The sequence below is a fragment of the Pimephales promelas genome, chromosome 19 (genome assembly GCF_988280905.1).
Source record: "Pimephales promelas chromosome 19, fPimPro1.hap1.1, whole genome shotgun sequence".
Taxonomy (NCBI): domain Eukaryota; kingdom Metazoa; phylum Chordata; class Actinopteri; order Cypriniformes; family Leuciscidae; genus Pimephales; species Pimephales promelas.
In genome coordinates, this window is record NC_142787.1 from 3403653 (window position 1) to 3429329 (window position 25677).

A 25677-nucleotide genomic window follows, 5' to 3' on the forward strand; every position below is an offset into this window, starting at 1 on the left:
ACCCACTGTCGCAAAGAATCGTTCAACCACGTTGGTTTCGCACGTGGTGGAGTAATAATACTTTTAATGAAACTGTTTGATATCCAATTAACGCTAGATTTTTTCATATAAATTACAGACATGTCATCTGAGGACTATTTCTAATTGTTCTCAGTTATTTTGCTTTATTACCAGACTCAATATTTGGCTCGTTCTTACATAGTAGAGCACGTTCGCACATGCGCACTCTTCAAACACGTTACTTCCAATCTTATTAAAACTAAAAGACGTAAATTCCATTTGTATGTATTCTAAATAAAAGACACCGGTTGTACTGAATGTCAGCTTGCTTATTTTGCTCAATATAAGGATTTATTACGTCCAAATGTGATGCAATATAGAAACGATGCCTCTAACCACAGGTCGAGAGCTGTCGTTCAAACCACACAACTTTGCGATGCTGTTTGCGAATGTTCGTTGGAACGATGGTTTCGGGAAACACCGACTCGTTAAACTATGCTGATAACGACGGAACTTGCGACCATAGTTGGCTAACAATGCTTTCGGGAAACGCATTCCAGGTGTGTTTGTGTGTGTCGCGCTAGCATTTCTGGGCAACATGAGATGTATATACATTGACGTACGAACCGGCTCTGTGATGGCTGTGATGGTTTGAAAAGGCAAACCGGTTCTTTGAAAACTCGTCAGTCAAACCAACTCCGAACCGACACTAGCTCTAGCTCTGAACCAGCACCTGGTTCTTGCTGGTGGAAAAGGGGTATGAGAGTATGTCTGGGGAAGCTTCCATCAAGGGGCGTCACCAACGGACGTCGCTCAAATGCCTCTGGGCGCAATTGGATAGACCTAAAACCAATCAGAGCTTTCGTCATCGTGTAAAGCCCGCCTCAACATTTGTGATTGGTGCCTCGATTTGGAAAAATTTGAAATGGGCTTGAATGGGCTCTTGGCCAGACTGACTTGCAGAGCAAATCTCAAATTTAGGAACTTTACGTGACTTTTGCAGAATCATCTGAAGCTGCAGAATAAGACCACGGAAAATCTTCCCTTCTGAAGAAAGTCATAACAGAGTTTAGACAACATAAGAGTGTTTAAATGATGACAGAATTTTCGATTTGGGTCAGCAATTTTTTAAGAAGAAACAAGAAATCGTAAAAAAAACAACAGCAACACCACATTCTTAATCCCAACTCGTCACATTGACATACAGGATACCCCTTTAGCACAATTTTTCGACATGTAAGGTACTCCATTGCTTTTAATGAGAAACGTTAGGAATTAATACACAAACGCAATGGTCATGGGAATTTTGTCATCATGATAAAAAATAAGAGTATAACTTTGCCATTATGACTTGCAAAAAAGTTGGTGTTTGGATTCAAATGCTTAAGAGTCTATGATTGGATCATTATTGCAGTGATTATTATGTTTCTAGAATGTTGAATGCTTGGCGACAGTTCTTCTAACCCTAGGTGATGGGGCATGTAACTTTTCATTTCTTAAATAACCATGAAGCCATATTCCAGGAAGACAATGTCAAGATTCATTAGGCTCAAAATTTGAAAACTTTACAAAGTACTTGATGCTTGTATTGACAATATAATATCTTGAACAAAAATTTGATGCCCTTCTTGATTGGTCAAGATCTTGTATTGTCAAGGCAAGAGTCCAGCACTCTGTAAAGTCTCCTCCAGCACATCCCAAAAACTTTCACTGAATTTAAGGTCTGGACTCAGAGGCGACAATTCATGTGTGAAAATGATTATTCACTTTCCTTCCCAACCATTCTTTCACCATTTGATCCAGATGAATCTTGACATTGTCATCCTTGAATATGGCCATGATGTGTCTTCCTACATGGTTGTTTAAGAAATGAAAAGGTCAAATCAATCAGGCTTAGAAGAACTGTAGCCAATCATATAGAAACATAATAATCACTGCAATAAGGATCCAATCATAGACTCTTTTGCCTACTTAAACCCAAACAGCGACTTTTTTTTTCTCTTTTGGGCGGGGAGTGTATATTGTGATATGATTTTCAGTTTAAACAGCCAGAATAATTTTTCTTACAATACACTATTTCAGCATTTTTGTACACATAACCCAACCCATTTGTATATTATATAATATAAAACACAGGATATAACAGGCAGATACAACTACAGTCACAATTCATTCAAGATGTACATATTGGAGGGTTCTGAGGCCAAACGATTGATTTACAAGACCCAAAAAGTGATCTCAGTTTTCATCCGCCATAAAGCTCATTTCCTAGTGATGGGGAGTCGACTCCAAAAGAGTCGATTCCTCGACCCGTAATAACCCTCATGTCGGAGTTGACTCCAGCACAGGAATCGACTCTCGATGTCGACTCCGTTGCTGTGTCTGAAATCGCTCAATCGTGCATCAGAGAGCTGGAGCTGTCGCAGAAACAACATCACAGTCACATGTAGCTTGCTTTACAAAAGATAACAGCCAATTACATTGTAACTATACATACCTCAATGCCAGCTTTGTGGTTTCACCAAAGTTTTTTTTTTAAAACAATCGATACTAATTTGGTTTGCCATGGTTTTTCATATTTGTGTTCATAATCAGTAAACGTTTACACTTTTTTTTAATGTGTCCCTGTTAGAGTGTAATTTTACATTTAAATACTCAGTAATATTAATTAACTACATGCACTTACTAAAGGGTTACAGTAGGGTTAGGGTTTGGTTTAGGCCTAGTTGCATGTAATTATGCCTAATTTAAAGTTATTAATTTACAAAGTAGTAAATGCATTAGCAACGCGTCAGGGACACATCAAAATAAAGTGTTACCCAGTAAAGTAATCAATAAAAAAAACCTGCTAAAAATAAACACATTGGAATGAGTATTATGTGTATTATATGTATTTAGGCAAGACATTGTTTTCAGTATCTTGAACTTTCTTGTTCAAGCAGCTTTTTAGACTAAACTGGACTAATTTGGACTAAAACTGGACTAAACTGGACTACCACGCTTAACAGTGTGTGTATAGTTTTAGGAAAAAAAAAAAAAATATATATATATATATATATATATAATAGCCAACATTTAGTGTGTAATAATACGTCCATAAAGTTATGGTGGCAAAAAAAAAAATATGAGATGGAAGAAAAAAACTGTCAATGATTTTGCGTTCTCTCGCAAAACCTTTGCGTTCCACCAAGAAACGTTGCGTTAGCCCGCAAAAACCTTTGCGTTCCCCTGAGAAACTTTGCATTTTCTTGCCTAAACGTTTTGTGTTCCCCTGAGAAAGTTAACGTTCGATCGCAAAACGGTTTGTGTACCTCCGGAAACTTTGCATTCCCTCGCAAAGTCGTTTGAGCTTTTTTTGTGAGCGAACACAAAGTTTCTCAGTGGAACGCAAAACATTTTGGCAAGAAAACACACAGTTTCTCGGGAGAACGCAAAACATTTGCGAAAGAACGCAAATTTGAAGCTTTGACAAATATTTTTTCCTCCACCATGTCCCTTTAGGTGCTCCGTATAATAATGACGGCAATCTGGTATTCTCATTGCAGAACCTATTTTAATGGAGTCGGTTCCGCGAGTCTATTCCATTAAAGTCGGAAAACGGTGTCAACTGCCTGAAGAAGCATTTCATCAGCTTTGATTGAGAAATGCCATTGGCTTTTTTGTGCCTTGCGACTGATTGCGACATGCTAATGTTCAGGTGTATCATTTGAATTAGATATGACTGCATGCGTTCAAGGAGCGGGATCATTTTCAGCAATTAATTTAAAGCCTTAAATTCCACTCTAAGCAAAAAGATACTGTATGGCTTCAGGAGACTTGGAATTCAACACGGCTTGTTTTAAATACTTTTATACTGTGTTTTTGGTCAGTTTTTCCAATGAATACCTGTGACTACTTTTATTTGCCTGTTATGTGTTTTATATTGTTGAGAAGTGGGTAGGGGTGGTGATAGGTGAGCAAAGGAGTGCCCTGCACATTGAAAAATTATGATAAAGAGTTACCCTTGCATATTAGAAAGTGACGCCATGGGTTCCTGACCAAGCGTCCAAATGTGACAAGTTGAAAGTGAGAACATGTTGTAAAAAAAAAAGGTCTCAAATAAATTTGCCGCGCTATACGCCATAACTCTCTTGATGAACGTTTTCAGTACCTTATTTTTTGAATCGCCTAGTCCTAATGCTGCATCATCCACAAAGATTGGTTCCCACATGGAGTCATGTGCGTCAATATCCCTCTGTTTCATTCTGGCATACAGAGCATCGTCTCTCTGAACTACATTTCCCATCAACCACTGAAAGCATACAAAATCATCACCATCAAAGCAGTCACTTTTTCAAAATTTTTTAGAAGTGTGAGGAAATGCTGGCATTTTGTGGATTATGCTTCTAATGCTCTAAATCCAAGGCCATCCTTCAATAACTTCAACTACATCTGAGGACCAGCGAAACATTTTAACAAACAAGAGTTTTGACCAGTTCCCTGAGAGCTGTTATTGCTCAGTGGTCTTCAAATATTAGGGTCAGTACCCAAAAATAGGTCACAGATCTGTAGCTACTAATAGGGTCTCAGAGAGCATGGGTCCCCTATATAAATATAAATATCTGGGTCTAGAAGCAAAAACCAGCTGACATCTACTGATATACACTCACCTAAAGGATCATAAGGAACTCCATACTAATAGAGAACTGCCTTAATTCTACGTGGCATTGATCCAACAAGGTGCTGAAAGCATTCTTTAGAAATGTTGGCCCATATTGATAGGATAGCATCTCGCAGTTGATGGAGATTTGTGGGATGCACATCCAGGGCATGAAGCTCCCGTTCCACCACATCCCAAAGATGCTCTATTGGGTTGAGATCTGGTGACTGTGGGGGCCATTTTAGTACAGTCAACTCATTGACATGTTCTAGAAACCAATTTGAAATGATTCGAGCTTTGTGACATGGCGAGGATGCCATCAGAGGATGGGTACATGGTGGTCATAAAGGGCCTAAAGTGTGCCAAAAAACATCCCCCACACCATTACACCACCACCAGCAGCCTGCACAGTGGTAACAAGGCATGATGGATCCATGTTCTCATTCTGTTTACGCCAAATTCTGACTCTACCATCTGAATGTCTCAACAGAAATCGAGACTCATCAGACCAGGCAACATTTTTCCAGTCTTCAACTGTCCAATTTTGGTGAGCTCTTGCAAATTGTAGCCTCTTTTTTCTATTTGTAGTGGAGATGAGTGGTACCCGGTGGGGTCTTCTGCTTTTGTAGCCCATCCGCCTCAAGGTTGTGGGTGTTGTGGCTTCACAAATGCTTTGCTGCATACCTCGGTTGTAACGAGTGGTTATTTCAGTCAAAGTTGCTCTTCTATCAGCTTGAATCAGTCGGCCCATTCTCCTCTGACCTCTCGCATCAACAAAGCATTTTCGCCCACAGGACTGCCGCATACTGGATGTTTTTCCCTTTTCACACCATTCTTTGTAAACCCTAGAAATGGTTGTGTGTGAAAATCCCAGTAACTGAGCAGATTGTGAAATACTCAGACACCAACAACCATGCCACGCTCAAAATTGCTTAAATCACCTTTCTTTCCCATTCTGACATTCAGTTTGGAGTTCAGGAGATTGTCTTGACCAGGACCACACCCCTAAATGCATTGAAACAACTGCCATGTGATTGGTTAATTAGATAATTGCATTAATACGAAATTGAACAGGTGTTCCTAATAATCCTTTAGGTGAGTGTATGTCTCTATGTTATAAATATGAAGAGTTCAGATGCAAAAGCCTCTAAGTGCCATTTGAACTTTTCTTCTAAAATGATAATTTTTATCAAGCTTGTATATTTAAGTTCAGTGATTTCACTTAAATGGCAATGATAATTACCTATTAATTGTTATTTAAGTGAAATTACTGAACTTAAATATACAAGTTTGATAAAAATCATCATTAAAGAAGAAAATTTCAAATGGTATTTAGAGGCTTTTGCATCTGAACTCTTCATATATAAGCAAATATATAAACAACTTAATGAGGACAGTATCACAACTATTATTTTATCTTCCCACCATAGTACGTTACTAGCTAGCAGTGTCCTAAGCAATCATCTTTTTCCTAAAAAACTGCTAGTCCAGTCTAGATTGTTATGTTGCTTTAAAGGGATACTCCACTTTTTTGGAAATAGGCTCATTTTAAAACTCCCCCAGAGTTAAACAATTGGGTTTTACCGTTTTTGAATCCATTCAGCCGATTTTCTGATATTTAGAAGAATATCAGTAACCAGACAGTTTCTGGTCTCATTGACTTCCATAGTATATTTTTTTTCCTACTATAGAAGTCAATGAGACCAGAAACTGTCTGGTTACTGATATTCTTCTAAATATCAGAAAATCGGCTGAATGGATTCGAAAACGGTGAAACTCAACTCTTTAACTCTGGGGGAGTTGTAAAATGAGCCTATTTCCGAAAAAAGTGGAGTATCCCTCTAACATATTACATATACTGTGGATTTGGGAAAAAAATTAATAAATAGGGGGGAGTAATAAGCTATCTTATAACATTTGAGTGCTGTTTTCTGCATCTTCTTATCTGTCTTAGATGCATTCATCTTATAGATGCAATAATACATATGTGAATTCTTGCAAAATATCTGGATGTCAGCATTGATAACTCATAAAACAGTCATGCAGGTAATTATATGAACCACTTTGACGACAAAACAGTTTTTCAGATGCTGTGCAAAGAGATCGGCCCGCTGGTAAGGCCAGCTATGCTGTCCCATCGCAAAGTCACGTCTTTTTTGATGCGCATCGAGGGATTTATTCGCTAAATGTGTTTCCATTGCGGTTTATGCGAATGTTTTCTTATCGGATAAAAGTTTTTGTCAACTCAATTGAATGCATAATTTTTTTTTGCTAATTTATGCTCATTTTGGCATTTCCATCCAGCATTTATTTGAATTTTTTTGTGTGAAATTCCAAAATGTACATAGAAATATGGGGATGAAATAGTTATTGACTCCAAATTGCTTTTGGAGAAGCCGTAACACACTTTAGAAATGAAGATCAGACCACATTTTCTAAGCAATCAATGCAGAAATCCACTAACTGTATTTTCAAAGGCTTCACAAGCTTATTGTAGACCCTGTATTTCCTTTTTATTATTTTGACCTGATGTCATATCCATCATACCGAGTTTGATGTCATAGAGGGTAAAACAAAAGTTAATGAGTTATTTTCACTGCGATGACGGGTTATAGCATTTGGTTGTTTGCAAAAGTTATGTGAATATCTGTAGTCAACATATTACATTTCATATACTAATGTAGTGGTGGTTGCATTCTGTGCATTATGTTAAAAAAAAAGCTCAAATTCTACCTCAACATAAAACCACACTGATGTCTGCAAAAGCCAAGCAGCCTTTACATATGACTGCAAACACTGCTTTCATTGTCAAACAAATACTCTACTCTAAATGTTTTTATAGGGCAGCCTCATGTTGGTTACAATCACGTCAGACATTGAAATTACAGTGAAAATATGAATACAGACTAGACAGAACATTCAAAACAACCATTCACAAGTAACAGGCATTGACACTGACATCGATTTGCAGTGACAAAGCCACCTGGAGTCATTTAGGCCTATTTAAATTCAGAGTTGCCAACAGATTCCCGGCAACATGAGTGTCAGCGACCGTTTTCAATGTTCTGTTTTAAACGCTGTATTTGTGAAAATTTGACAAAAACATACCGAGCATTAATTTTTATCTGTTTTCTATGGAAGCTTGTTTCTGCCACATAATAATAATACAATACAGGTTTATCTCTTTGTATCTCACAATTCTGACTTTTTCATATTTAAAGTCGCAATTGCGAGATATAAATTCATAAATGCATGATATAAAGTAGCACTTGCCTGTATTAAATCAGAATTGTGAAATATCAACTCGCAAGTCTGACTTTTTTTCTCATAATTGCGTGTTTATATCTTGCAATTCTGACATTATAACACGTAATTAGGAGATATCAAGTCAGAATTGCATGATATAAAGTATCGAGACTCAATTCTGACTTTATATCTCGCAAATCATACTTTATTAACTAAAGTTGTGAACTCGCAATTATCTTTTAAAATGTTTCATTTCATTTCTCAAGTCATGTGGCACAGAAAACAAGCCAGTGCCTTTCTACTGCACAGACAGCCGAGCTTTACCAAGTGGTCAACGGGGAACCTTACTGTAAAGTGTCACCACACAATTTTTATAATTCCCTTTTTTCAACTTTAAATGTATAAATCCTGTTAAAGTTACTGTGCAGCTATTATAAACTTCGCCAAGCGTTTGAATTTCAAACATACTTTGTTGGGATCCATTCTCATTCTTTCATTGTTGGCTGTGGAGGCTTTCTCCGCCGCTCTCTTCTGCCGCTGCGGTCCCCTACCGAAGAAGATGTAGTTGACCAGTGCGTACTCCAGCAGAGCCAGGAAGACGAACACGAAACAGCCCATCAGGTACATGTCAATGGCTTTGACGTACGGAATCTTTGGAAGAGTCTCCCTCAAATGTGTGTTGATGGTGGTCATGGTCAGCACAGTGGTGATGCCTAAGTTCAAAAGGGAATTATTGTTAAGGGTGCAGATGACAAAAAGTGAATTCTATTAAGGAACCTTAATTCTTGGAAACAAAGAAGACAGGCAGGATCAAGGAGGGGAGGTTGAAGCGAGTGGCTCGAAGGGAAAGGGTTTTAAAGCGCCCCTATCATGGATTTTTGAAAATGACTGTTCATATGGTGTGGAATATGACTCTAAGGGAATGAAAACATCCTGCAAAGATTTATATCTGAAAGTGCACCGTATATAAAGTTATTGTCTTTCAAAAGTGAGAGTCGACTCTGAGTCTATGAAATGAATTGTTTTTGAAACGAGTCATTAGCTGTTACATCGTGACGTAGAGAGACGGAAGTGTAATCTTGAAGTCTACACATTCAAATACTTCATCATAGCATCATGTCGAGAAGACGTTGTGTTCTACAATGCAAAGATATTTCAGCCACTTTGTTTTCATTTCTAGGGACGAGCATGTGAAGAATCGGTGGTTAGAGTTCATATTTGCAACGATACCACAACAGTATAGCCCGATTGTGTTCTCATCATTTTAATGACGAATCGTTCAAAAACATAAATGAATTCAAATGTGGATTCTCAAGCGGTTGGGCTCAGTAACTTACTTACCCAGTGTATATGGATCAGCTTCCTCCTCCGAATCACAACCTGTAAGTATTATTAATAATTGTTGCTTTTATGGGTTTTGAACGGTTTTGTAGCGTCGGGCGCGAGGAGGGAAGGCACAATAAGTATGTGTGTGCGTATGTGTGTTTGTAAGTTACGCTCAGCGCAACTTCTAGGTCTCCAATGTCAATTTTTTTTAAATATGTGAAATGTTTGTCGCTGTGAAATGTTTGGAGTTGTCATAAAGAATAGAGCGTCTTGTAGTACTGCAGTGCTTTATCAATTTGTTAATGCGTTATGCTAACAAACAATAACTGACTGGGTCTGTCATCTGACCAATCCCCGCCGATTAGCGTCAAGCAAAGGAGTGGTTTGGAAAAATGAGTCGTTGTACGAATCATTTGGGAGTCGGTGAGCAAATCAGTTAAAAATAAATGCATATTATAAGGGGGGGATCTTGTTTGTTTCCATGTCAACTGATCGCCTTCACCTGTCCTTCACTTCTCTTGTTACCTTTATGTAGGGTGACCAACTGTCCTGTTTTCCCAGGACATGTCCTGTTTTCAAATAACAATATAACAATTTTCTATCCATACAGAGGAGGCATAACCTACTTTAAGTGTATTGAAATTAATAAGGTATCTTTGAGTAAACTTCGAGTATCATTTGAGTAGGCCCATCTGTTTGCCGGGCCGAGTGTCCTGGTTTTTGGTAATCAAAATATGGTCACCCTACCTTTTTATGTATTTAAACCCTCATTCATTGTCTGATCATTGTCTTGAAGTTGAAGTTCCGTGCTGGTGTTTCTCTGTATCGCTCCTCGTGTTTATTAAATATGTTGACATTTTTCTTCTGCATCAAGCATCTTTGTGGATTATCACGTGGAAATTGCATTCTATGAAAACCAAATGAGATCACCCCAAGTATGTCCTCATTTAGAAAGTTCGAAAAACATGTGCAATGTGTGAGGGGGCATTATCAGAATTCTTTTCTTTCAGTTGATGATTCACAATCTTAAAATGGTGTGATTTTTGATGCTCTCAGCCGGCAGAGTGGGAGCTAGGCACCTTAATTGGTGAAACACAAAGCCTTCCTGCTTCTCAACAGTGATTAAGAAATAGTTCTGTCATTTTAAGCAGTGAAATATCCAGTCAGTGTCATTCTGACAATTTTCATGAAATTCACAGCTGATCCTTTGACGGGTATTACAGCGCTTATATGAGGTACAAAGTTAGTATTGTTCAAAAATCCTTGTGTTTTAGTGTCATTAGTTAACACAGTCTCATCCCCAAAAGTCATATAACTGACGTTTTGGGACATCTTTTGACCATACGTCAATATCCGCCTTTTTAGGGCCCCCTTAAACGTCGGTAGATGGCGATCCCGGGCCGTCATACAACTGACGCTTTACCTTTAACGTCAGTTAGGTGACGGGTTAGGTTTAGGGTTAGGTTTAGGTATGGGGTAGAGTTAGGATCCCATAACCTCATCTACCGACGTTTAAGGGGGCCCTAAAAAGGCGAATATTGACGTATGGTCAAAAGACGTCCCAAAACGTCAGTTATATGACGTCTTGGGATGAGACCGGGTTGCATTATTTGCACTTTAACAGATGCCAAATCGTGTTATCGAAACCTCCTTTTCAACGAAAAAGTTTCTCATCTCTTTTCGGCTGCTACGTACTGTACTGCAAGTTTAATATGCATATGGTACCAATATAGCCATGATTCAACTTGACCAATAGCACAACAGATTAGGTACTCCTACTCCTGCCTCATGGTATTGGCTAAACCAGATAGTTATGCACTTGATGCACAGTACTGTGGTAATTGACACACACTATATACCACATTTGCATCCACATATTTTATGATTCTAATCAGCATGAGCTTTAAACACCTATATCTGCTCATCCTAAATATACACAATCACTCAGACTTCTGTTAAATGCTACAGTTGTCCTTATCCATGTGTGTTTAATTTTCATGGACTTTTAAGGTAAGTTTACATGACAAATATATGCTTAAAGGAGAATTCCGGCGCAAAACGAACCTTTGGTCTAATTACATTTTTACCTAGTCAACCGTTATCTGAGATTTGTTTTCAGGATTGCCGAATGTAAATAGTTTTATCTGTAAAAACAGTTTAGCCTATAACGCTAATATAACGCTAGTATATAGGGCATAGAGTAATGACAAATAAAAATCGCTTGTTATAACCACTAACAAGGCTCAAAATAGCCCCACACCAACACGACAGCATAACATAGGTCCCTACATTCAAACCGAAGCATTGAGAACTTTGTCAGTGTCCATACAGTTTAATAAGAAGATATTTTATACACACAGTGAAACTTCGGGAAAACAGGAAGAAGCCATCTTTGAAAAATAGTCTCTACCAGTCGATCTACGAACGCCGATACAAGTGCGCTGAACTGTGCAGAATCTCATATGGTCCGTTGTTTCCGGAAGAAACACAAACACAAACCATTTTGTTCTCTTCAATATGTACACGTAGACTACTGTTCGCGCTCACCTTATCACCTTATTCACATCTCACCAGCGCACTTGGATCAGCGTTCGTAGATCGACTGGTAGAGACTATTTTTCCAAGATGGCTTCTTCCTGTATTCGTGAAGTTGACTGTATGTATAAAATATCTTTTTATTAAACTGTATGGACACTGACAAAGTTCTCAAAGCTTCGGTTTGAATGTAGGGACCCTTATTATGCTGTCGTGTTAGTGTGGGGCTATTTTGAGCCTTGTTAGTGGTAATAACAAGCGATTTTTATTTGTCATTACTCTATGCCCTATATACTAGCGTTATACTAGCGTTATAGGCTAAACTGTTTTTACAGATAAAACTATTTACATTCGGCAATCATGGAAACAAATCTCAGATAACGGTTGACTAGGTAACAATGTGTAATTAGACCAAAGATTCATTTTGCGCCGGAGTTCTCCTTTAAAACAGAGAAGTTTTTCCTTTGAGTTTTCCGCGTGATCCACATTCGTGTCTTCACAGTGTTTCTTTGCCTTCTTCATATGTGTGGACCACCTGAGTTTTATTTAATAAATCCCTTTTGTTTTTGACCCTTTGAATCTTGTTTATCTTCCTCTGGACCTACAGTATACATGGCAACAGTGGTTTAAACTTGTGTGGATGAACAAGGCCAAGCCAGACAGCAATCACAAAGAGTGCTCTTTTATTCACAGTGAGAAGCCAGTCTCAGCCTTATATAATCAGTGATGACAGGAAAAATGTGGCGGCTTACGAGAGAAGGGGGGTGGTGGACGTGTGGTGAAAAATAAAATCCAATGAGTAAAAATGTCTGTCACGATGCTTGATTAAACACTTTTAAAAAGGATATCAGAGGGCCCTGGGGTGAATCATGTTCCAGTGATATTACATACACAAGGGAAGATCATTAATAGAACAGGGAACAGGGGAGATAGTAACCAGGAACCAGGAAAACACTGATAGATGGACCTCTTAAAAGAGTAGTTCCATTTTGCTGATAATTTACTCACCCCCATGTCATCCAAGATATCCATGTCTTTCTTTCTTCAGTCGAAAAGAAATTAAGGTTTTTGATGAAAACATTCCAGCATTTTCCTCAATATAATGCACTTCACTGGGAACCAAACGGTTCAAGGTGCAAAAGACAGTTTTAGTGCAAACTGTTCAAAGGGCTTTGAATGATTCCAGATGGCGAATAAGGGTCTTATCAAGCGAAACGATCGCTCATTTAAAAAAATATATATAAAGTTTAAGTTTTATAAGCTCAAATGGTCGCCTTGCTCTGTAAGCGCGGCATATGTCACGTCAGAGTTCCTACTGGTGGTGGCTCATTCCTATAACCAAGTTCCTATTACTAGCCTGTCTGAAAGGGGTTCATGACAACTAATGATAGAATCAGACTCAGGAAAAGGGTGACAATTAAATCAAACAAAACAAGATAATAAAACTAAACCAAACAGGACAGAACAAGACATGAACGTGACATTTACATCATCATATTATTTTCTTGATAAAAAAAAAAATTGCAGTGGCATTACAAATATATAGTGGGTGACCTCAGGTGCATTTTCTTGATTTTTTTCAAGAGTAGAAAAGAAGGAGAGAACTACGGAGCCCCTCTAGTCCCACTTTGGTAAAAAAAAATTAATTATAACTATCTTGTGGCCTCAAGATAGTAACTCGTGGCCTCAAGATACTAACTCGTGGCCTCAAGATAGTAACTCGTGGCCTCAAGATAGTAACTCGTGGCCTCAAGATACTAACTCGTGGCCACAAGATAGTAACTCGTGGCCTCGAGATACTAACTCTATCTTGAGGCCACGAGTTACTATCTTGAGGCCACGAGTTAGTATCTTGAGGCCACGAGTTACTATCTTGTGGCCACGAGTTAGTATCTTGAGGCCACGAGTTACTATCTTGTGGCCACGAGTTACTATCTTGAGGCCACGAGTTAGTATCTTGTGGCCACGAGTTACTATCTTGAGGCCACGAGTTACTATCTTGTGGCCACGAGTTACTATCTTGAGGCTACGAGTTAGTATCTTGAGGCCACGAGTTAGTATCTTGAGGCCACGAGTTACTATCTTGTGGCCAGGAGTTACTATCTTGAGGCCACGAGTTACTATCTTGTGGCCACGAGTTAGTAACTATCTTGAGGCCACAAGTTACTATCTTGTGGCCACGAGTTACTATCTTGTGGCCACGAGTTACTATCTTGAGGCCACGAGTTACTATCTTGTGGCCAGGAGTTAGTAACTATCTTGAGGCCACGAGTTACTATCTTGTGGCCACGAGTTACTATCTTGAGGCCACGAGTTACTATCTTGTGGCCACGAGTTAGTAACTATCTTGAGGCCACGAGTTACTATCTTGTGGCCACGAATTACTATCTTGTGGCCACGAGTTACTATCTTGTGGCCACGAGTTACTATCTTGAGGCCACGAGTTAGTATCTTGAGGCCACGAGTTACTATCTTGTGGCCACGAGTTAGTATCTTGTGGCCACGAGTTACTATCTTGAGGCCACGAGTTACTATCTTGTGGCCACGAGTTACTATCTTGAGGCCACGAGTTACTATCTTGTGGCCACGAGTTACTATCTTGAGGCCACGAGTTAGTATCTTGAGGCCACGAGTTACTATCTTGAGGCCACGAGTGACTATCTTGTGGCCACGAGTTAGTATCTTGAGGCCACGAGTTACTATCTTGAGGCCACGAGTTACTATCTTGAGGCCACAAGATAGTTATAATTAATTTTTTTTACCAAAGTGGGACTAGAGGGGCTCCGTAGAGAACCCTTCTGCATAACAGAAGAAAGGAATGTATAGGGATAGGTGAGTGTGTTTATATACTGTATGTCACCATGTATGTGCGCCTACCTAAAGCAACCCTGGCAGCCGAGGCATCATAGTTGATCCAGAAGGATACCCAAGACAGGATGGTGATTAGGATTGAAGGCATGTAGGTCTGCAGAATGAAGTAGCCAATGTTTCTCTTAAGCTTGAAGCTCAGGGAGAGGCGAGGATATGAACCTGGATGAAAATAACCAAGCAACAAGTTATTATAAAATGCTTTTTGAACAGTTTAAGGAATTTGTATATTTTGTCATAGTCCTCAATACGCCCTCTGTTATTCTTAATTATGCATCATATTGTGTAATATATGTAATATTCACATTTGTGTATTGCATATATAATTTGACTGATTTCATTTATATTCATTAAATATATTTACATATCTCTTTCCATATACACTGAACAAAATTATAAACGCAACACTTTTCTTTTTGCCCCCATTTTTCATGAGCTGAACTCAAAGATTCTACGTACACAAAAGGCCTATTTCTGTCAAATATTGTTCACAAATCTGTCTAAATCTGTGTTAGTGAGCACTTCTCCTTTGACGAGATAATCCATCCACCTCACAGGTGTGGCATATCAAGATCCTGATTATTGCACAGGTGTGCCTTAGGCTACGTTCACACCGGACGCGAATAGCGCGTCAAATTCGCGTCTACCGCGTCTAGTTTGGCGCTTGACCACTTTGTGTTAATTCGCGTGTCAAGAGCGAAACTGACGCAGGTGAAATAAAAAGTTTGAAGCGAAATTTACGCGCGTCAAAACAGAAACCCGTTGACGGCCATCTTTGTTTATGTTGATCGAGCATTCATCGAGAGATTCACCGCACTGTATTTGCTCTGGAGAGCAGAACAGCGGCGTGGGGATCATCGTCGCCGTATTTGTGTCCACCGGTCCCTTCGGAGGCGAACCGATTGGCGAGTTTCACCATTTGCTCGCTCCAGGTGCTACGCCTGGATGACGGCCGCTGTCAGCGGTACTTCCGCCTGTCCCGCTCCCAGTTTGATGACCTGTTGTCCCGCATCGGAGCGAGCGAGAATCACCTTCGCCCCCATCCACCTAATCTAGCTGTCATTTATTTTTGTTTTGATGATAAATAGAGCCAGCTTTCAAAAGTTATTAACCTGTCCTGTGATTTTTTTCTCTCTCACATCCAGACTTTACATCATAATACTATTTCATATAATCTAGATATGTAATGAATAACATTCAATGTCTCATATATAGAAACAATGTTTTCAGTGATAAAATATTTGCTTTGTTGTGCATTAGAACCACACCAGGGGCCTCATGTATAAACGTTGCGTACGCACAAAATGGGCATTTTTCCACGCGCACATCGGGATTTATAAAAAATAAACTTGGCGTAAATAAGTGCGCACCGTAAGGATGCTCTTGACCATGCGTACGCACTCTTTTAGAAGAGTATGGGTTTTGGCGACACCGATGGTGAGCTGGAGTCAAATGTCTTTTTGCTTACTAAAGAATCTAAAGAAAATTATACGTCTACAGAAAGATAATACAAATATAATTTCACAAACCTATCATCACTTGAAGCAAACATCCATCCCTTCTTAAATGACCGCGCCAGCACGCGGCGCGCGTTGGACCGTTTGGTGAAACTGACGCATATATAGCCTATAATCTAACGGCAGATGGAGTAAAACCGTAAATCTTCATTATGAGTCCAAATCATAAATACAGTCCATATTCACAATAACAGAATGGTTTAAACTATGTTTTACTTCTGATATGAACATTTAGATTAAATATGCCATTCTCATTAATGGAGTTAAACTCTTAAACTACATGAAATCATTACTATATATATATATTCAATAAATAGAAATAGACCTATTTGTTGTGGATGCATTGCTTTTGAACACTTTTCTTCTGGCATGCTGTGTTTTATGTTTTAACTGGAGATTGTCTGAGAAAACTGTTTCGTGCAAATAATGCACAACCATGTCTATCTCTTTCCATTAAAATATAAATCAATTAAAAATACTATTTGGCCAGTGGAAAAGATTGAGAAAAACTTTCTCTGAAATGTATTTAACACTATTTGATTTATTCATTCAAAAACAAGGCAAGGATATAGGCTACTAAAAAAAAATGTTTGAAATAATGTGACGGCACATCCGCATTTCATATTTTCCTAACGTCTTGCACAGTTAAACTTAGTATCACGTGGATGAATAACCATATGCAAATGATATGCAGATTAGGATATGAATATTTAAACTAGGCGTTGTAATCTCCATATATGGTTATTTCGGGGAGGAGACGCACGTGCGCATAATCTCCCACTGACTGGGATTTATAAAGTGAATTCTGCGCAGGTTTTGGCGTACGAACGGTTTTATAAATCTGAAAAATTTAGTGCGTACGCAAATTCTGCCTTATGTGCGTACGCACACTTTAAGGATGAAATCTACACAAAGTTTTATACATTAGGCCCCAGGCATTTAGTCATATTACAAAATAATTTATTGAAGCATTCAGACACTTCACCACGTGAGCAAGCAGCTAGGCTCCTGATTGGTTAATGCGGCGCGAATTCACGGCAAAGTTCAGATTTTTCAACTCGGCGGCAGAATTCGCCTCAAACGCGTGAATGCAGAAATGGCACTAACTAAATAATTCGCGCCTAACGCGCCAGACGCTCAATTCGCCCCATTTGAGCAAACTTGACGCGCAAATGAGGCGTCTTCCGCGCCGCAGGAATTTTTTACGCGCGTAATGCGTCTTTGCATTGACTTAACATTGAAATCATTCGCGCCTGACGCACTATTCGCGTCCGGTGTGAACGTAGCATTAGGCTGTCGACAATAAAAGGCCACTATAAAAGGGAGGCAAAAACAAACGATTTTGTTCAGAGTATATTGTCTTTAATAAGACAATATATGTAGGGGAAGAAAGCAAAATACAAGGGAGACAGGAGATGGGATCACAAAAAAAAAAAAAAATCACAAAAAAAAAAATGCCATATGTCAGAGCAGAGCCCATATGACTGCTTCGACAGATACATCATTTGTTATAACAGCATGTTACTGGATGAGGATAAAAAAAGGAAAATAATAGAAAGTGTATTAGCTTTACACTACAAATGCAATGGAGTAGCAATTTAGACTATGCTACTGCTCAAAAAGGACCATAAAATCCATTTTAGATTCAATTTTCAGAATCTGTCTTATATCTTCACAATCCTCAGTAGCAACTCTAACATTCAAATCCTGCACTCATTAAAAATGAAAAATACCAGAAAAGTAATGACAAAGGATTTATATCAGTAATGTCAAATGGTCATGGTGCTTCATTACTGAAGCATGTGGACTTTAATAAAGCATGTTAAGATTTTCAGTGATTAAAAACTTTAAAAGTTACTCCATACTTCACCCAAAGCTATTGTATACTGTGAGAGAGTAATTCAGATTTTTTGTATATCTCTATATGAAGAGTTCAGATGCAAAAGCCTCTAAATGCCATTTGAAATTTTCTTCTTTAATGATGATTTTTATCAAACTTGTATATTTAAGTTTGGTGATTTCACTTAAACGGCAATGATAATTACCTATTAATTGTTATTTAAGTGAAATTACTGAACTTAAGTATACAAGTTTGATAAAAATCATCATTAAAGAAGAAAATTTCAAATGGCATTTAGAGGCTTTTGCATCTAAACTCTTCATATGTTTCCTACAGATAACTACATAAAACACAATTAGACCCACCAGGAATTATACTGTATATCATGTGCGGTGTACAGATAATGGAATAAGGTAAATACATTTTAATATGGGGGAGTTAGGTGGTGAACTGTGTGAACCAAACATAACTTTTAAAGACTGCATCTACAGCTAACCTCCTGATTTGGATGACACATTCATGAATATGAAAATGTTGTCTATGAATAAATCAAGTGGCCACACAACGATTTGTTAAATAACTTATAAGAACAGACTTAGTGTTTGTTTTTCATTCTCAGACCAGGGTTAATTCATACAACCGCTGGGGCCTGAGACACCACTAGCCATGCCAAATTGAGAGGGTTCATAAACCCAGAAGAGTTGCTTATTTTACTAGGGTTCATGAATAAATTGCTTTCTGACTGACTCTGCCCACAAGAGCCAGCCGCATATGTGTATATGGAGTAAATGGGGTTTCAACCTCAAAGTGTCCTAAAATGTGATGCAATTTTTGCATCTGAGAATATAACTGTACTTTTTAGTAGCCTACTAAGTAAAGACTTTACCTTTACTTTATCAGTCAGACAGTTATTTCAGTTTTTGGCTTATTTCGACAGTGTAGTTTGGTTTTATTACCTGTAGAAAACACCACGTTTTTCGAGATGAGTTTGTAGTCCACTATAGAGAACTGAGGAAGCTCGATCCTTTCAACCCCCGTTACTGCATGGTCGCCACCTCGCCAGTAGAACTCAATATCATCTGTGGTGTAGCCATCTGAGGGACACAAGGGCAGATGTTAAAACATATATGGATGGGGGTCATGTGATTGATGTCTCATTGGTTGTTTTAAAGACTTGGTCATTAAAATAGCCAAAAATAGGGATATTCTGGCATCCCTACAAGTGCGTAAGTAATGAAAAAAAGAAATAAATGACACAGCTTACTGTCCAACAATGAGAATCTTGCATAATCTTGCAAATCCATTACACAAATCAACACACACACTTGCTAAGCTAACTTAAGCTGATTAGTTAGTGACCTAAAAAACAACAACACAATGTTTATGAACATTTTCTGCAGCCGTGTGATAAATACAGTGATAAATTGTTGAAAAAAAAAAAGTTGCTCTGAAATGGTTGGATAAATGTCACTTTCCCAGATTATGGACCGTCATCTTCTGCAAACACAGTCTTAATTCATTATAAACTTTGCATATACATAATTCAACATGTTAAATCATTCAAGGCATGCTAAGATGTGAAGAATTATAAATGATGAAAAATGCGATAAAGTTCAGCTGTGAACATTTACTACATCTGAAAGGAGTTCTGTAATGGACTTGTAATATGGGTCATGATATGAGATATTCTCTTCTATCTGATTACAACGGAGGAGCGTGTGTGTGTCATATGTTGTTGCCTGAATCATTATTTTATATTATTTGTTACAAATGGACAAATCCAACCCATCCGCAAGCCTGGGCAATGAGTTTCCCCTTGAATGTTTTTTGCTGAGGTTAAGGCCTTAAATTGGAGTATATAAATGGATAAATAAAACTATGAAGGGAAAAATAATATTGCATTTTTGTCACATTGAAATGCACTTGATAGTAAAGAAAAACATATTTCATGAATGTTTAACCATTTTGGTTAGGCCATACCCTTGACTTCTATTGTATGGACAAAAAAAAAAAAAATCAAATGATTTTCTTTTATGTTCCACAGAAAGATAGACATTCAGGTTTGGAGTGGCATTGATTCAACAAGGTGCTGAAAGCATTCTTTAGAAATGTTGGCCCATATTGATAGGATAGCATCTTGCAGTTGATGGAGATTTGTGGGATGCACATCCCCGTTCCACCACATCCCAAAGATGCTCTATTGGGTTGAGATCTGGTGACTGTGGGGGCCATTTTAGTACAGTCAACCCATTGTCATGGTCAAGAAACCAATTTGAAATGATTCAAGTTTTGTGACATGGTGCATTATCCTGCTGGAAGTAGCCATCAGAGGATGAAGGGATGGACATGTTCAGAAACAATGCTCAGGTAGGCTGTGGCATTTAAACGATGCCCAATTGGCACTAAGGGGCCTAAAGTGTGTCAAGAAAACATCCCCCACACCATTACACCACCACCACCAGCCTGCACAGTGCTAACAAGGCATGATGGATCCATGTTCTCATTCTGTTTACGCCAAATTCTGACTCTACCATCTGAATGTTTTAACAGAAATCGAGACTCATCAGACCAGGCAACATTTTTCCAGTCTTCAACTGTCCAATTTTGGTGAGCTCTTGCAAATTGTAGCCTCTTTTTCCTATTTGTAGTGGAGATGAGTGGTACCCGGTGGGGTCTTCTGCTGTTGTAGCCCATCCGCCTCAAGGTTGTGCGTGTTGTGGCTTCACAAATGCTTTGCTGCATACCTCGGTTGTAACGAGTGGTTATTTCAGTCAAAGTTGCTCTTCTATCAGCTTGAATCAGTCGGCCCATTCTCCTCTGACCTCTAGCATCAACAAGGCGTTTTCGCCCACAGGACTGCCGCATACTGGATGTTTTTTCCCTTTTCACACCATTCTTTGTAAACCCTAGAAATGGTTGTGTGTGAAAATCCCAGTAACTGAGAAGATTTGTGAAATACTCAGACACCAACAACCATGCCACGCTCCAAATTGCTGAATTCACCTTTCTTTCCCATTCTGACATTCAGTTTGGAGTTCAGGAGATTGTCTTGACCAGAACCACACCCCTAAATGCACTGAAGCAACTGCCAAGTGCCATTATAATTGCATTAATGAGAAATTGAACAGGTGTTCCTAATAATCCTTTAGGTGAGTGGATCGGCCCACCAGGAAAGTGCCTGGTATGCCAGTTTAGCAATCTAGCCCTGGTTGAGTTGAACCTGTGTTATTAGAGAGCAGAGTATAAGCACATGCAAGCCTTGGGTCAAAATCATTGTCAAGTCAAATCATACGGCACTCCATTTCTGACCTCAGCTGCAGAAAAAAGCCATCATAAATATTCAAACAAAACATGAGATATTTGGTTTGCTTCAGTGCTCCCTGTGCTGAAACTGACAGAAACACGAACAGCCAGCCCATCTAGCCATAAATGATTGAGAAACATCTTATTGTATCGGAGCAAACAGCACTCCGCATCAGACCAGAAAACTTGGTCTTGCATAATCCATCCATGGATGGTCCCCTGAGCGACTGTTGACTTATCAGACTGAGGGCCAAAATGCAAAATGATGATATATCAGAGAAAAATATCCAAAGTGTCAGCAGATAAAATAAAGCGTTTCAGAAAATAAAAATACAAATCTATAATTGTTTTACTCTGGTGTCTTTCGAACCCTTCCTTGGAACACAAATTAAGTAAAGCAGAATGGTGAATCTTCTCTTTTCCATACAAAGAATGTTATTGTTGACTATCATATTTACTGAATAATGACTGTTTTCATGGAAATATAGTCCATGATTTAGACTATCTTCATGCTGCTTTTTGGAACTTGACAGACCTTGGTCTTTGTTCATTTTCAATATATGGGAAAAAAAAAATCATGAACAAAACAAAAGTCCATTTTGTTTAGAACAACGTGAAAATTATGACTAAGACTAAGAGCAATTGAAAACATTAGGGTTACTTATGTAACACTATGGAAATGCCTTCAGCGTGAGTAAGTGTATGAAGCATGTGTGAATTCACAGATGAGTGGTTATCTATTCAGTGGGTATTATTTTTCCCATAGTGTCAACGTAATGACGCAGTGTAGAGTTCTCTCGAAAGGGAACGTCTAGGGTTATGTATATAACCCATGTTCCCTAAGAAGGGAACGAGACGCTGTATCTCATTGTCATACCCCAGGCATGCCAGCAGACAACCTGAACCTTAAAAATCTAATTTATACAAAACAACAACAACAACAACAACAACAAAAAAAAAAGGATTAAAATGACCATTTTAGTGGTCTTTTCCCTGGTAAAATGACCATTACATCACACAAACATGACTTCATATTATTTTGCAAGGAATAATGGCATTTGTGTGGTTGGTTGGGCCATTTAAAGCCACTTAACTCCATTGTTTCTATGTCACTGAGCCTGACTTTGCAAATTAGCTTTTGCCAACATTCCTGTCAGGGCTCTTACATCACTCGCTCCGGTAGCCGTGAACCCACATGCACAGGAGCTCCAGGATGAGAACGAGGAAGAGGAATAGTGTTAAAAACCAAGTTGTTGCCTTGGAAGGATCCCTAACCGAAATGGAACCTCGTAAGTGGCGGATTAGCACATACTGTAAAAGAAATCAAAAATTGATTTCAATTAAGTTTGCTGTCAACAGGCTACTCAGTCAAGTAAAGTCACATTATATACAAAACAGATTGTTTTAATTAAAGCATCTCCACAGTAATAAAACGAAGAGTAAAAAACAGAATCAATGACATAAACTTCATCAAATATGAGACCAATTCAAATGTTGCTGTAAAAAGATAACATTGTTGTTACTCAGCTCGAGTCAGTTCAAGTTTTGTTCTCATTTGGAAGTTCTCACACTGTATAAAAATATTGTTGGTTTAACTTAAAAAAAAAGAAAGTAACCTGGTTGCCTTAAAATTTTAAGTTCATTGAAATTGAAAAATTGAGTTAATCCAATGAAGGAGATTGATTTAATCACCAGAAACTCAAAATATTATGTTATCTGAACTACATAAATTATTTAAGTTGATTTGACAAAAGAAAAAATGTTGTGATCACAATTCTTGTTGTAATTTTTTAATTTTTAGATTTTATGCAATGATCTAATAAGAATAAAAAAAACAGTGCACATAATGGTCACAAAAGTGATGCACTGTAAAAAAAAATCATTTTGACCATACGTCATTGGTTATAACGTTTTTTCAAATCAACTTAGATAATTTACGTGGTTCAGATAACATAACATTTTGAGTTTCTGATTATAAAAATCAATCTCCTTCATTGTATTGACTCAATTTTTCAATTTCAATGAACTTAAAGTTTTAAGACAACCAGGTTACTTATTTTTTTTAAGTTAAACCAACAATATTTTTTTTTTTTACAGTGTGACACTTCCAAATGAGAACAAAACTTGAACTGACTCGAGCTGAATAACAACAATGTTATCTTTTTAGAGCTGTTTTACAGCAACATTTGAATTGGTCTCATATTTGATGAAGTTTATGTCATTGATTCTGTTTTTTACGTTTTTTTTTTTTTTTAAGTTAAACCAACAATATTTTTACAGTGTGGGTAAAATAGTCGTTTTAATAAGTCTGAGCTGTTTTAAAACTCAGTATTGGAAAAAAAAAACTATATTTACTATAACTATATCCACTTAAGGCAATTGATTATGGAATGCCTTTTACACATGGATGCATGTAAAACTGCCTTGGAAGTTACATAAATAAAGGAATTTTTGACCGATTTTTCAGCCTTTGTGTCAAGTGTGCCTATAATGCCTAAAAATGCTTCCTTAGGCAAGCCCACAAAGTTTTATAAAGGTTTCTGGGATCTTAAAACAGTCCCGCTTTGAAATTTGCTTAAATTTCTCATGTTTGCATAAAAAAAATGCCCCTCATTAAAGCATTATGGATATTAATAAGGATTAAACATAAATAACCTGAAGTTAGGATGCACTTTACTGTGTCTGAACTACATGACAATTCTTAAAAAGCCAGTCATCCCTTAAAAGAGGATAAAACCCTCACCCCTAAGTGGCAGGGTGAGACTGAAGGAGCAAAAGGCCTCGTAGCTATACTTTCCAATTCATGTTGTAGAATCGTCTACTAGCGCATTTAACAAAAAAAGAAAACAGATCTAAAGTGGGAACGTCTCCAGTAATGCACGTGTGCCTCAGCAGAAAGTTTTTCTAACGTTCAATTAAAAGTGTCCCTAAATTCACACATCATCTCCTAATCTTTGCACAAACACAGAGCAGGAGAGGTCAAAACAACACATCTATATAGGAAAACCTCTTTATACACCAGAGGAGATATGCAGTTCAAGAATTGGTTCTGACGGCTACCTGGCTCCATATGCTGTGCTTCAGCAGTGCAGAACATTTGAGTAATATGTAGAGGCCTGGTAAAATGAGATTAGACCATCAAAAGTCAAACACTATGTTAAGTCACCTCTATGAAAAGGACAAGCTTTACCCATCCCCTATTTCTTTGTTCTGTGTCACAAAAATATTTAAGATCAACCTGAGCACTGCAGCTACTTACTTCTTACATAACTCAAATATACTTTAAAGTCCAATTCATTTGATTTATTTAGCAAGCAGCCATGTGTAAAGTGGGATAATGATTTATATGGCTGGTTTGAATTCAACAACATTTCTCACAAAAACAGACAACATGACACACAACTACAAACCCACTAATCTGGAGAGAAAAGCTCAGAACAAACTTTACCCATGGGCCATACCAAACCTGTTTTCCTATGTGTTTGCCCTACCCTATCTCATGACCAATTCGTACGAATTCGTACGAGTGATTCAAAAGTGGCTAATTCGTACTAATTCATACGACCTCACTCGTACGAATTTGTAAGATTTGTTTAAACCCATGTGACGGTTATGTTTAGGGGCGGGGTCAGGGGTAGGTCATTCGTACGAATTCATACGAATGGGCTTATTCGTAAAATATGTACGATTTAGCAAAATCTTACTAATTCGTACGAGTGAGGTCGTACGAATTGTTACGAATTAGCCACCTCGTAAAATTCGTACGAATTCCCGTGAGATCGGGTTGGTTTGCCCCATGATCAAGCAAACTAAATACGACCTCACTCGTACGAATTTGTACGATTTGTCTAAACCCATGTGACGGTTATGTTTAAGGCGGGGTCAGGGGTAGGTCATGCGTACGAATTCATACGAATTGGCTAATCCGTAAAATATGAACGATTTAACAAAATCGTACTAATTCGTACAAGTGAGGTCGTACGAATTGTTACGAATTAGCCACCTCGTAAAATTCGTACGAATTCCCGTGAGATCGGGTTGGTTTGCCTCATGATCAAGCAAACTAAATACGACCTCACTCGTACGAATTTGTAGGATTTGTCTAAACCCATGTGACGATTATGTTTAAGGCGGGGTCAGGGGTAGGTCATGCGTACGAACTCATACGAATTGGCTAATCCGTAAAATATGTACGATTTCACAAAATCGTACTAATTCGTACAAGTGAGGTCGTACGAATTGTTACGAATTAGCCACCTCGTAAAATTCGTACGAATTCCCGTGAGATCGGGTTGGTTTGCCCCATGATCAAGCAAACTATGGAATACAAGAATAATCAAATATCCAAATGTAAACAGAACTAAATAATTATCTCAGGCTAAATTTGAAAATCATTTAAAATT

The 25677-nt window shown here is 38.2% G+C and overlaps 1 protein-coding gene across 2 annotated transcripts in view; it reads right to left on the reverse strand.

The window, feature by feature from the left end:
* gabrb2b (gamma-aminobutyric acid type A receptor subunit beta2b) overlaps nucleotides 1-25677 on the reverse strand; it is a 145525-nt gene that overhangs the window by 11472 nt on the left and 108376 nt on the right. Inside the window, exons 6-9 of one of the 2 annotated variants that reach the window (XM_089123918.1) lie at nucleotides 18928-19065; nucleotides 14624-14776; nucleotides 8354-8598; nucleotides 4151-4291 (exon numbers count right to left, since the gene is read on the reverse strand). In XM_089123918.1, coding sequence (XP_088980044.1) covers nucleotides 4151-4291; nucleotides 8354-8598; nucleotides 14624-14776; nucleotides 18928-19065 — 677 coding nt within the window. The remainder of the gene's footprint in view (nucleotides 1-4150; nucleotides 4292-8353; nucleotides 8599-14623; nucleotides 14777-18927; nucleotides 19066-25677) is intronic. The other variant, XM_089123919.1, reaches the window with a different exon arrangement.